This window comes from Bombyx mori, chromosome 12, assembly GCF_030269925.1.
Source record: "Bombyx mori chromosome 12, ASM3026992v2".
Classification (NCBI taxonomy): Eukaryota; Metazoa; Arthropoda; class Insecta; order Lepidoptera; family Bombycidae; genus Bombyx; species Bombyx mori.
In genome coordinates, this window is record NC_085118.1 from 12459600 (window position 1) to 12472956 (window position 13357).

Sequence of the window (13357 nt, forward strand, 5' to 3'; positions counted from 1 at the left end):
AAAAAATCTCACTAGAGAACACTAACAAAGCACTGCATGTTTAATATAGATATAGGCTTAAAAATAACAATTTGAACCATTATTGAACTTACATTTAAATGCATTTGAGTTTGTGAATATGTGGCTGCTTTGCAGTAGCAGTGGACTAATATTTTAAAAATTCTATTACCATTAGAATCAATACAAAAATTTATAATATAATATTTATTAAATTAAATATCTAATGTTAAATTGCTCCTTTTGGAGCACCATATGCATCCGGCATTCGTTCTATTGTATACTTGTGTTCCGCAACATACATTATAGGCACACCTGGTATTTTTCTAATTCTTCGTTTCAAATCTTTGTCATTTGTAGCTACAATATAACATTTATGTTGTGTAACTCTTTGTACTAAACAATCATCAGCATATGTACCTTTGTGAAGACATGCTATCCTCTCAAATCGTGGGTCCTTGATAATCCTTAAAGCTACTCTATACTTTCTTCCAAGTTTTTCCAATTCTCCAAGGACACAATCAGTAATATATGGTATGCATTTAGCATAAAGACAATCCATCATATTTTGTATGATATCAAGTTTGTTCTTTATTGAGAAGTTGATGAAGTTTGTGTCAATTAGTACATGATATGGCGGTCCTAGCTGCATGTTGTATTGGAAGAATAGTGCGGAACTTGTTTGTGGGACTTCACGTATTTTAATTACATGAGGATCTACAGGTTTCTTCTTCTTTGGTTCACTCCTTTCGCTATTTTTTATCCGAGAGTCGCTGGGGTTGATCATTTTTTTCATTTTTGCAAATCTTTTCTCTACTATTTTCCTCGTTTTTCGTTGTTTGCCCTAAAATAAATCAATAATAAGGTTATGATTCTATGTGTTTGCAAATTTATGTAATAGCATTATTTTTTACTGAAAACGTCTTGGGTTCTTACCATTATAATGATTTATAAATATTTGTATTCCAAAAACCTTAACTTCTATTTTAATTGACACAAACCGATACAGTAACGATAAACCCTACGAACAGTACGATGTGCACCCAATTCTTATAAATTTTATTTGTTATTTCAAAATGCATCAATACTAAGGATTTCCGATTTTAGTATTATTATTACAATCTGCGCACATTGCAATTTACACTCTTATATCCATATTTAATACACAAATAAACCAAAAATATATCAAGATTTATGAATAACACCACGTTTTTTTGACAGTACGACATATAAAGTTTTTTTTTTTTTTTCTTCAATATGGCGATCAAACTTCATTCGGAAGCTTATTTTAGCCAGAGTCGAGTCAGCCAAAGGCGACATAGTAACTTCATCTTGAAATGTCAAGTTGCCATGATATTCCAGTGTAGAGGGATAGGAGCAGGGACTTTAGAAATAGGCGGTATAGGAGGAACTAGGGCAATATATACATATAGTAAAATATAGTAATGTAAAGAAGAAAAGATATTATAATAAAATATTATGGAAGGTTAGAAAAGAAATAAGAGCTTTAGTATATTTGAAATCAACAAAGGAAAGTATAGTGTAGGAGTCACAAGGGAGAGGAGCACGAAATTTTATAAGGAATTCATAAAGTGGTTTGGATTTGTATTTGACACATTCAAATAATGTATGTTCGATGTTTCCATTGGTATTGCAATGTTCACAAGCATCTGAGTCAACGACACCAATTCTCGATAAATGACTGGGTAAACTACAATGGCCAAATCTTAATCTCGATATGGTAGATGTTACTTTTTTTGGGAAATTAAACTTAGAAAACCAAGGTTTTAAATTAATTTCGATATGAAGACGACGATATCGTCCACCTTTTGATAAACAAGACTTTTCCCACTCGGAGTTCCAATCTACATATAAAGTTTAGGTTTAAAAAGTAATATTATTTTTATTTTTCAAACTGGAAAGGCAAATATATCATACCATACAGCCTAATCTATACTTCTATACTAATTTAATTTAATAATATTATAAAGAGGAAAGATTTGTTTGTTTGTTTGTATTGAATAGGCTCCGAAACTACTGAACCGATTAGAAAAATTATTTTACTGTGTGGAAGTTACACTATTCCCGAGTGACATAGGCTATAATCTTCTTTAAAAAAAATTAGGGATCCTTACTAAAACTCCAATAATGTAACCCAAGGTGTAAAAAAAATACTTAAAATATTCTTTACATCGCGTGCCCTGCGAAAACTATTGACGATAGAATAAAATAATGTACTACGACTTTGTAGAACACATTATTATTTACAAAAAGTGTCGCGACAGTATATTATTATGTCTAACCATTACAGTTATGTTCTTTTATTTAAAAAATAAAACAACGTCAAGTATCATTGAAATTTTTGTTGACCGGAGCGGGCCGCTAGTCTTTTAAATACTTTTTATAAGAAAAATGAAATAAAGTTGATTATTATGAAACATGGAATGAAATGAAATGAGATGAGACGTTATGAGATGAAATATTATCTCAGTAAAATGGTGGTCTTACTAAGACTTTTTCAGTGGACTTTTTGGAGGATCCCGAGAATTACGTTTAGCAGCTTTGCTACATTTTCCCACATTTGTGCACTTTCTACGTCCAGCGAATCTTTAAATTTTCCACATTAATGCACTTTCACAGATACTAATCAGTTAATAAACCCCCGTTATTACGCGCTGAAGGCTGAAGAAACACTCAATTAACAAAAGAAAATCCATTCGCAGAAATTCGCACCTAGCGTTTGTGTCAAAAAGCCCTAGAAAAATTGATACTAGTACTCTGTATGAGGGCTAGTTTTTATTTATTTATGACACTGAAGCTTTGTTCCCAAAAATTTTTTTATTAATTGCCATCGTTTTGCCATCAGTACATCGGTAGTGCAATTAGTTTTACAATAAACTGTACATCTATAACATATCTATACGTAAACTTGTTTGCCAGACTGAAACTGACCGAACCGAAACCAGAACTTTCTTTACTTTAATGTATTCTCTTACCCCCACATATCTCAAAGAACATTTCGTGTTCCTAGGTGATACGCATAATTTTTGAGATCATCGGATAGCCTGAGACTGAAAATGCCCGCGCATTCTTCATCATTCTTTAATAATTCATTCACCATCTAGGCGGTTCGATTGTGGAATGCTCTGCCGGATCAGTGAGAAGAGCTCCAACTTTACTGCTTTAAAAGAATGGTGAAGGAATATACCTGCTATATCTTTATCTTTTCCAAAATTTCTGTAAATTAAATGGTTGTCTGGAAGAGGTCGCTTTTAGCGATAAGGCCGCCTATTGTACAAATGTGTCTGCTCGTTGACAGTTTTTTTAATGTTAATTGTGTTTTGGTGTGCAATAAAGTGTATTCTTTTTCTCTCTCTCTCTCTGTAATAACTATAAGGACAATAAAAATGGGAGATTAACGTAAAAGTAGTTTTAATTATATCTACGACTCTTGAATATCGAAGAAATTTAATATTTTATAGCTTACGACTTAGCTTATCTGAATACAACAAATAATAAAAGTTAAATTAAAAGAAAGATATTAATCTAAATTGCAACATTTAATTCAAGAGAAAATCTGTGTTAATGAATAGACTATAAACTATTCTATTAGAGAACTAAGCCAACACATGATGAAGAATAATCATGAAACAAGGCTTAAAAAAGGTGCTTATTACTATAAAATTGTGAAAACGTAGAATGAGATGAAATTGAATTTTGTCTCTGTTTATTAATGGAAATTTAATGATATTTCAATGGATTTTTTAGTTTTTATTTCTGCGAATTTCTTAGCAAAAAATTCCACCAAATTCAGAATAAAGTTTTCAAGAAGTCGTTGTTCAAACAAGTTGCTTTTCTCTTTGTTACACTTTTACTGGGAGTGACGTGTTTAATTTATACTGACTAATATATAATTTGCTAACTATTATATTAATGACTAGCGGCCCGCCCTCGCTTTGCTTCGGAAACTGTAATTTATTATTGATTTGTCCACTATTTAATGGATGTTATTATACACATAAACCTTCCTCTTCAATCACTCTATCTATCATCAAAATCCGTTGCGTAGTTTTAAAGATTTAAGCATAAATAGGGACAGACAGATATAGGGGCAGAGAAAGCGACTTTGTTGTACACTATGTAGTGATTACGACTTGTCTTGTAGTAGTTGAGATCCAGAGACGGCTCACTGAATTTGACCCCATTTTGATTTTCGAATATTTTTTACCGACAAATCCGGTGCATGCGCAGTGTACTTAGGCGTGAGATGAAGGTTTGCATATTAGATATAAAATAATTAATAATTAGGAATTTAATTGTTTTTATGATCGAACAATCACCAATATTCGTCGAGCAAACGATAATTGATCAAAATTAATTAATCTGAGTGATAAAAATAAAGATATCTAGTAAAGGGGGCCAACATAGCGGTGATCATTTGTTTAATTAATTATAAATAAATAAAAGACGAACAAACAATGTTTACATTCGAACATTAACGAACAAACGACGAACAAATAAATAAATAAAATCCGAATATCAAAAAAAGAGGGGCTAAATTCACTGAGCCGTAAATGACCACCATTTTACTGAGATTATATTTCATCCCATATAATCTCATCTCATTTTATTTCATCCCAGTTGATTAATGTCCCAAATTAATTATTTTCATTTCATTTCACTCCATGTTATCATTTTTCATAAAATTAAGAAATATATTAATATGGTTATATATATAAAATATATTAATATAATAATATGGCTCTAATAAAGAAATAAAAAAAATAAAAAAAAAAAAAAAAAAGAAATATATTTAAAATAAGACATGACTTAAAGGTCTTAGTTACCAGGTCATAAATTTCCTTAAAAAAAAAACATTATTACCCTCCATTTCATAGAATATATAGAGCAGACAAGGCTGCATGGGCTTAGATCCCCTTGCCTTTCCTAACAAGGAAAAATTGTACCAAAAAAAAAACATTAATACCTACCTACATTGAAAATTCTGAAATTCGAATCTGATTCTGAAGAAACCAGAGTAGATTGCCAATTTCGAAAATGTCGCTGCATATGTCTGCCCAAGAACTCCTAAAATTAGGAGATGAAGGACGACAAAAACCTTTTCTGAACAAATATTGGCCTGAAATAATAGGAGTTACGTTCGGTATTGGCACAGGAATGTTTCTAAACTTCCAGACTAAACGGCCAGTGTTCAGCGGTTAGTAATTACATAACAATAACAAATGTGTTTTTAAATATGAATGAGGAAATAGTCAAGAAATAATCTTAAAAATTAGGCAACATTCCACTTGAATATTAATGTTCTTGCTTTTTTATTTTAAAAGGTATCCAAAAACATATAATTGCAACTGGAGGTTGGGTCAGCATTTTAAGTTATGTACAGCATAAACGGAATGAATATTTAGCAGAAAAGGATGCAGTATACAGGCATTATATAGAATTACACCCAGATGATTTCCCTGTTCCCGGTATGTATGATATTTAAAAAGATTATAATATCAGTTGTATAGTGTGCTTAAATGTTTTTGTCTTGTACTCTCATTCAAACTACTTCTGTTTTTTTACAATGTCATCGAAGTTAAAATGTCTTTTGGTAAAGCGAAATTCTCTCTGTTATGAATATCCAGTATTCCAATTGTACACAATACCATATATTTTGATAAACTAGATTTTTTTGTTTGTTTTGGATATCTCTGCAGATACAATTGAGTGAGCTATCACAAAAATGATTAGACATTGACTATAAATAAAATGTATGTTAGCATTATCATGAGGTGTATTTTGACTGTTTAAAAAGTATTTCTTGTTAACTTTTGGAGGATAGCCATAAAAGCAGCTATTCTTTAACACTCAATAAACCCTTTGACCATGATAGGTTTTATGAGCCCATAACCAATTTCTAGGTTTGCAATGTTTTATGTAACAGATACAATTTTTCCCTTCCCCATTTCATTAAAGTCAAAAATTTTGTTTTTAATTGGCATTAAATATGATTGCAATACCAATAACTAATCTTATTATTACGACAATTAAAATTACTTTTGAGATTCTCGAACTAATTCATATATTTCAAATGCTCTACATGTTTACTGGTCAAGCACAACTCTAGTGTTTTCTGTTGACATTGAATATTATGCTACTGTCTGATTTTTTATAATTGACACAATATTACAAATAGGTACAATAATTGTGTGATTAAACTATTAAAGTACTTTTCTAAAGACATCTATGGATCATGTAAACTGAAGAGACTAATGTGTATTATTGTAATAAATAATATTTAAGCAATTGTCACTTCTTGACAATATATATTTTTTTGTCCATATTGTTTAAATATATCAGTCTTTGTTACTAGTATTGTTGGGTAGTGTTAAAAAACCTACATTACCATCTGTAAGATTATTAACTTTCACTGGTACACTTACATCAGTGGTAAGAATTATGTTCATTTCCTTTAAGTTTTGGCCACTCATTAAGAGAGGATGTTACCTAACCCATAAATGAAATAAATAAATATAAACTCTTATCCAATAGGACAATGACATTTGCCAATGTTCTTGGATGTGACTAAGCACTATCAATATTCCTTTTGCAGAACGTAAGAAGATTGGTGACTTGTTTGAACCTTGGATCCCAGTTCGTTAAATGTAAATTAAATATTGAGTTGTTGTGAAATGTTAAAAAATGTAAAATAAATAGTTTTCAGTAATTTATTTCAATGGTTTCATTTATTTTTATTGAGTTAACACTTTTGTAATAAGGTAATGAAGAATATTAAATAACTGAACATTTATCACGTTGCAAGTTAAGTAGAAAATATTTATTTTAAAATTAAGAACTCAAGTGTATTAATTTAAAAGGAAACAATATTCTTTAGGGTTGCATCATTTTTAATAGCTAAAGCAGAATACAGTGTGTAAACAGATCTAAGCTTTCACTTGAAAATTCATTTGGAAAATATCTTATGTTGGACCATAATTCTTTTGTAAAGGATCATAACCTTTATGCTGATGTAGATAATGCTGTGCTAATGCTGTTATATAGTTAAATCCTTCACCACAAATTGCACAGTTGTGATTCTCAAGCACTTTATACTGTGAATACATATCTTTAACATGTTTCTCATTATAGGATATTAATGACTGATTATGTTCCAGTATCTGAAGTATGTTTGTCGTAGGTTTCTCTCCAATTTGAGTTATTTGGTTTATATTATTCGATTCCTTAATGGGTATGGCTGGTTCTTTGCCTACATCTATACCGATTATGTCTATGGTATTACTGTTATTAAATGCTTCTGTTTGTATTTTATTTTTTTGACTGGCATGACATGACATGACTTGATGTTTCTTCAATTTGTGCAGTTTCTGAAAATAATTTTTAATAAGTATATATTTTTTTAACTTTTGATCCGGTTCTTTTTGCAAAGATAAATGAATACAATATTAATGAAATAACCAATTCGCTACATACTAGACAAACAGGTCCAAAAAACATTGGAGAAACAATTTTATCCATATATATATTAAAGTACTTCTAATAAATCCATTTGGTAAACAAGAGAGTGGAACATGGACAAAAAATATATTGGACAAAAAAATTATTATATTTTATAAAATATTAATCCCTTATTATTCGCGGTAGGCAGCGGCTTGGCTCTACCCCTGGCATTGCTGAAGTCCATGGGCGACGGTAACCACCCATCATCAGGTGGGCCGTATGATCGTCTGCATACAAGGACAATAAAATAAAAAAAGTACCAATACAATCTATTCTAGATGCATGTAATTTCAATCTCAATTATCTTAAATGTGCAAAGAAAGTAATGCTCCTTGGCCCTGTAACATAACAAAGCATTTAAAATTTTACGCCTTATTTTTTTTCCCATTATTTCTTGCTTAGAGCGGTGGACGAGCTCACAGCCCACCTGGTGTTAAGTGGTTACTGGAGCCCATAAACATCTACAACGTAAATGCGTCACCCACCTTGAGATATAAGTTCTAAGATCTCAGTAGTTACAATGGCTGCCCCACTCTTCAAACCGAAACGCATTACTGCTTCACTGCAGAAATAGGCAGGGTGGTGGTACCTACCCACGCGGACTGTTTTGTTAAAATGTGTATGCAAATTGGCGAGAAATAAAGCCAACTTCGGACGTTCTATTATATTTAAAATTTTGATTTTGTCAACGTAATTTTGGACTGCCATTTAAAATTACTCACAAGGTCTCTTGAATGTATGTAGGCAGATTCGCACAAATCGCACTTAAAATTTTTAACGCCGCGATGTTTGCTAATGTGTCTCGTTAATTCACTGGATGTGATGAACTGTTTGTGGCATATCGTACATTCCTGAAATTCATATTTTCGATTAAAGTACCTACACAATGATAGGTTAATTAAAATATTGGACAGGTGAGCAGGGTAAAAACTTCATAGCCGAACGAATTTAGTGGTTGATAGGTACACGATGATAAGTGACTCACATGATCGCGTTGTCCTGTGTGAATTTTCAGATGGGCTTGTAAATTTCCTTGTGCAGAAAATCGTTTACTGAAAATATTGTAATTTTACAAAATAATTAAATTTATTAAGAGCGTTTCTTTTTTAAATACGTTGATTAGTGGACGAGCTCACGATAGACTTGTTATATTACAAACGTTAACAAAGCCTATAAATATTCCCAACGTGAATGCCGTCATCCACCTTGAGACATGAAGTCCAAAACTCAATTGTAATGTGTATCAAAATAAGAATAAAAGCTGTCCCACCTTTCATACTGGAAGGCACAATAAATTTTGAATGCGCGTCCGTGAACAACTTTTTAGTACATATTTCCTTAAAACAATTGGCAGCTGCTTTTCGATTTGAACACCGGCATAGTAGCAGCGCTTGACACGAGTATACCGAGTGTGTTATCCTCTAGGCCAGGGCTGCTCAGTCAACGGCCCGCGACGCATGTTTTGATCAGAAAATAATTTTGGATATAAATAGTTTGGAATTCGAAATTAAAATTCTTCATCTAAACATTTAATCAATATTTGGTTTTGGTATAATTTATCTTTTTTCCTGTATCCTTCCATTCCTATGTCATCGTTTAAAAGTGAGGCTATCCTTTACTACTATTGGGGGAATTCCCGGAAAGTATTTATTACCCTGTATTTTTTTACTTGAAATAAATAAATTTTGTAATAAATTTAATTAGCCCGCAAGGTATGTAGTTTGGACAACCCTGTTCTAGACCACGCCGACAAAATCTTGTCTAGTCTTTAGTACAGAGGATCAGTGTGCTTAGTGCGAGTTTTTTAACGTTCTCGATAGCGTAAAAGTTAATTCGAATTTGTATGCAGTTGGAACAGCACCCCTAGCGGCAAACGTAGGCAATTTTTTTTTTTTTTTTTTTTCCTACCTATGCTGATAGCCTTGAGAGGCTATTTCAGCGTACCCTAGCTTGTGTAGGTGAGCTCGCGGGGCTCAAACCGGAGAATTGCTAACACCGCCCTAGCAAGAGCAGTGCTTCGCAGAATCTACCACCGGATCGGAAGCGCGACCCACTGAGAAGATCCGGCGAGAAACTCAGTGGGCTGGAGACGTAGGCAAACGATCCCATTCCATACAAATATGAGCTAACTTTTACCCTATCGAGAACGTTAAAAACTCCCACTAAGCACATAGATCGCCTGCCAATCTCTAATACTACACCCTATAATCGTATCTTGCGGAACTTGAATGTCTAATATGTTTATTCACCTGCACACTTCGCACTGGAATGGTTTCTCCCCCGTGTGGATACGAAGATGTATCGTCAGGTTGTGTTTCTGGGTAAAACGACGAGGGCAATACATGCAAACGAACGGACGGTCACCGGTGTGTGTTCTGTAACGTAAGGATATTATAGATAATATTTCTTTAAATTAAAAATTTCAGACGGGGAGAAATAAAAAAAAACAAGAACTCTTATTTTTGCAAATATGTAGTATGTATATATATTTGATACTGCTCACTTAAACTTTACCGTACGATCTTTGTTTTTTCGACCAAATGAAATTGGTCAAAACGTAATCAAGAACTGTTATATTAATTGTGAAAGATTAAAAAAATATATGTCATAACTTTTACTGGTGATCATGCTTACTACTGATCCTATCTTGATGAAACCAGTATTGCTTCGTTTCTAAATAAAAAGAGAAAGAGATGCTCTTTGAATACACTGATGTACTGTATATCAGATATACTTGATACTGCTCAAGATAAATATGATTTTGATTCAATTATTGGGATATATATTCAGGTGAGCTGAAAGCATATCTTATTAAAAATGTGTATTTCTCATTAACATTTGAACTCTTTAACGTTTGATGTAGACTGCATTTTATTGAATAGAGCAATATAGTTCGGATATAGAAGGCTAGACTGGCGATATAAGTTATAGAAGTATGTAAAGTATTTTGTGGCATACATACCTTATATGCATTTCCAATTGAGCTTGACACCTAAACTGTTTGTTGCACTGGTAGCAAGAGTGTACGGACTTTGGTTTCGGTTTAGGTCCTCGTTTCAACTTCTCAGACTCCGGTTTACGTTTGTAATTCGATAGTGTTCGTTTCTGTTGTGATAATTTACATTTACTGAAAATGAAACTTAAATCTTTAGATTAAAGAATTAATTTTCTTTATTGCCCATTTAGGCAGACTAGCATGCGGCTTACCTGCTGGTGAGTGGTTACCGTAGCCTATGGACATCAGCAATGCCAGCGACAGAGCCAAGCTGCTGTCTACCTATATTCACGGAGACATGCATAGACGTAATATGTATGTACACAGTGGAAGTGACATCGATGAAAACTCAGTTTGTAACGATCATTGTAACTATATAGCATAGTTATTAATTGATGATTTAATAATAATTGCGTAGTTTATAGTTAGGTTAGCGTTCAAAATATCTTTTTTTTTTTTTTATTACTCAGATGAGTGGATGAGCTGACAGCACACGTGGAGTCAAGTTACCATACATGTTTAGTTTATTTTTAATATTTGTATTGAGCTTAATCTTTTTTTTTCTAACTTCACAGTAATAGTTAGTTTTTAGTTATATTGTCATTACCATCTTTTGATTATTGTTGAATATGTTGGAGCCTGAAAAAAAAAGTCATAAATTATATTAGTACTCCAGCATGTTACATTATCATCACAGAAATTATGTAGATACTCACAATTGGATCTGTCATCACCATCGCATCTACGGTTCTGAAAACATTAATTAAATATTTTAAAGACACTATAGAAATAAAATCACAGTATCCCAGTACCGAGTAACTATACTCGAAACCATAGAACTTATATCCAAAAAATAGGTGGCTTGCTCATTTACGTTGTAGATGTCTATGGGCTCCAGTAACCACTTAATACCAGGTGGGCTGTGAGCTCGTCCACCCATCTAAGCAATAAAGTAAATAAATAAAAATTTCTCATAAATGTGATTTAGTTGTTATAAGGGACTAATTAGAAGGATTTAATGCAATATCCTTACTTGCTCGGTATTCTCAGCCCGATATATTGCCTCAATCGTATATCAGCACTTTCGCAGGTCTGTTTGAAATGATAAGCCACACCTAACTTGTACATGCAGTTACTGCACATAAACTCTGGCAAGCCATCATCTCTGCTTATCTGTAAATTTTTCAAAGTAAAGCAATGGCGATATCATCTTACATCATCTACATGACAATCAAGCTCACTCTGTCTAGAGTGAAATGATTGTCATCTCGGTCTGGTTGTTTGTAAATGAGATATGAATAAAATATAAAAGTAACACAAAAATCACTAGTACAGTTAAACAAGTAGAGGTAAAATAAGTTGTTGTGTAACTAGCATCTGCTTCTCCTCGCAAAAGCCGCAACCAAGGAATAAGACAATAGATAACAACTACCATTCTGCCAGTAGTGTACCACTGAGAAGAAGAAGAATAACTAGCCTACAATATATGGTTTTTTTTATTATTTGGCATAATAACAGAACTGAAAATGCTCCTTACTCAATTTGAAAAATATATATTTATGGATTAGAAAATATGACAACATAGATAGGTCAACCGAATGAGTATATCAGAGGAAGTGTGAAAGTAGCCCTGGTAATTAACAAATTAAAGAGCGGACGGTTAGCGTAGTATGGACATGTGATGCGGAGAGAGAAGATGCATATGTCTATCAGATGCATGGAAATGGTAGTGCAAGGTAAAGGGGGAAGAGGTCGATCGAAGAAGACCTGGAAGGAGTGTGTGAACGATAATATGAGAGAGAGAGGAGTGAGTGTTGAGATGACGGCTATTAGAAGAGAATGGAATAGAAAAATTCGCTGTGCCGACCCCACATAGTGGGATAAGGTGGAGAAAAAGATGACGATAGGTAGGTTTCGGTTAAATGAAGCATATTACATTTGTTAAGAAAGTTTAAATCTCTTTTATAATAAATATTCATGAATGAGTTAAGCTCGCCTTTGTACATAGTATTTAGACATTCTTTAAATCTGTTTTATTGTATTTTCTTTTTGTGTACAATAAGTATAAATAAATAAATAAAATATTCATATTGATAGAAACAGTTGTTAAATCAATTGTATCTTGACGATAATTTGAATTTACTTTTTTTTTTTGATAAATAATCATAAGATCAGTATACCTTTACGTTACAACAATATTCTATCATGTCACACAGCGAAATGTTGAAATTTTTAGCAAATATTGAAGTAAGTACGCCTTCTTCTAAACATATTCGGCATATTTTATTCATAATTTCAAATTTCAAATTAATTGTTGATTTTTTTTGTCTACTTTGTTTGATACACAATTTTTATATCCTTGTTTTAGATAGGCAAACGGAACAAAACACATACACTTCATTTAAAAAAAGCTTAAGAACATGTCTTTTGGATTAATGGTCAAATAGTGCAGAAATAAAATAAAATGAATTATTGAATTATATTAAACGAAATAAAAATCCATTGAGATGAACCAAAACTGTAGATTTTCCATGAAATTAATTGAAGTAGTCTCTCAGTCAATAGAACTTAATTTAATGAGAGCTTAATGAACTTTTAGAATTAAACCGAAAAACCATGTCCAACTTTTATTTTATTTTCCCTCTATAAGGAAGATAAAAATAAGAAGCACCATGTCAGTGTATTAAAAAGAGTATGCTGAAAGGAAGGAAGTTAACGCGGTGCCATAGCAGCATGTCATGTGCAAAGATTTAAAAAAGCAGCGCCATAAACTACCACACTTCATTTCAATCCAGTACCTACACTTCATTCTATTTAAAAGTGCTTTATTATTTCCATTTCCAC

At 32.3% G+C, this 13357-nt stretch overlaps 3 protein-coding genes across 4 annotated transcripts; 1 reads left to right on the plus strand and 2 right to left on the minus strand.

The window, feature by feature from the left end:
- Positions 1–189: 189 nt before the first annotated feature.
- Positions 190–2256, minus strand: LOC101745565 (rRNA-processing protein FCF1 homolog). 2 transcript variants are annotated; one of them, XM_062671568.1, is made up of 2 exons: positions 2133–2256; positions 190–841 (listed from the first exon to the last, which is right to left on the minus strand). In XM_062671568.1, exon 2 carries the CDS (start codon positions 791–793, stop codon positions 227–229), a length of 567 nt encoding a protein of 188 aa, XP_062527552.1. In that variant the 5' UTR covers positions 794–841; positions 2133–2256; the 3' UTR covers positions 190–226. The 2 variants fall into 2 exon arrangements, with proteins under 2 accessions (XP_062527552.1, XP_004926557.1); XM_004926500.5 differs by lacking the exon at positions 2133–2256 and adding an exon at positions 934–1784.
- A 2629-nt stretch (positions 2257–4885) lies between these two features.
- LOC101745713 (NADH dehydrogenase [ubiquinone] 1 subunit C2) lies at positions 4886–6731 on the plus strand. The gene is made up of 3 exons (XM_038014355.2): positions 4886–5215; positions 5343–5486; positions 6614–6731. Exons 1-3 carry the CDS (start codon positions 5056–5058, stop codon positions 6661–6663), a joined length of 354 nt encoding a protein of 117 aa, XP_037870283.1. The 5' UTR covers positions 4886–5055; the 3' UTR covers positions 6664–6731.
- A 156-nt stretch (positions 6732–6887) lies between these two features.
- Positions 6888–12884, minus strand: LOC101745864 (gastrula zinc finger protein XlCGF57.1). Its single transcript, XM_004926502.5, has 9 exons — positions 12694–12884; positions 11547–11686; positions 11230–11263; positions 11121–11152; positions 10481–10645; positions 9768–9893; positions 8504–8570; positions 8241–8369; positions 6888–7385 (listed from the first exon to the last, which is right to left on the minus strand). Exons 1-9 carry the CDS (start codon positions 12802–12804, stop codon positions 6981–6983), a joined length of 1209 nt encoding a protein of 402 aa, XP_004926559.1. The 5' UTR covers positions 12805–12884; the 3' UTR covers positions 6888–6980.
- Between the last annotated feature and the right edge of the window lie 473 nt (positions 12885–13357).

Bases quoted from the DNA above. Each gene is read 5' to 3' on its own strand.
- LOC101745713 (XM_038014355.2), top strand. From the start codon at position 5,056: ATGTCGCTGCATATGTCTGCCCAAGAACTCCTAAAATTAGGAGATGAA. The intron at 5,216-5,342 runs GTTAGTAATTAC...TTATTTTAAAAG, and splicing joins TAAACGGCCAGTGTTCAGCG to GTATCCAAAAACATATAATT. The intron at 5,487-6,613 runs GTATGTATGATA...TTCCTTTTGCAG, and splicing joins AGATGATTTCCCTGTTCCCG to AACGTAAGAAGATTGGTGAC.
- LOC101745864 (XM_004926502.5), bottom strand. From the start codon at position 12,804: ATGAATAAAATATGCCGAATATGTTTAGAAGAAGGCGTACTTACTTCA. The intron at 11,687-12,693 runs GTATACTGATCT...AAAAATTTACAG, and splicing joins AATATTGTTGTAACGTAAAG to ATAAGCAGAGATGATGGCTT. The intron at 11,153-11,229 runs GTGAGTATCTAC...TTTTTTTTTCAG, and splicing joins TGGTGATGACAGATCCAATT to GCTCCAACATATTCAACAAT.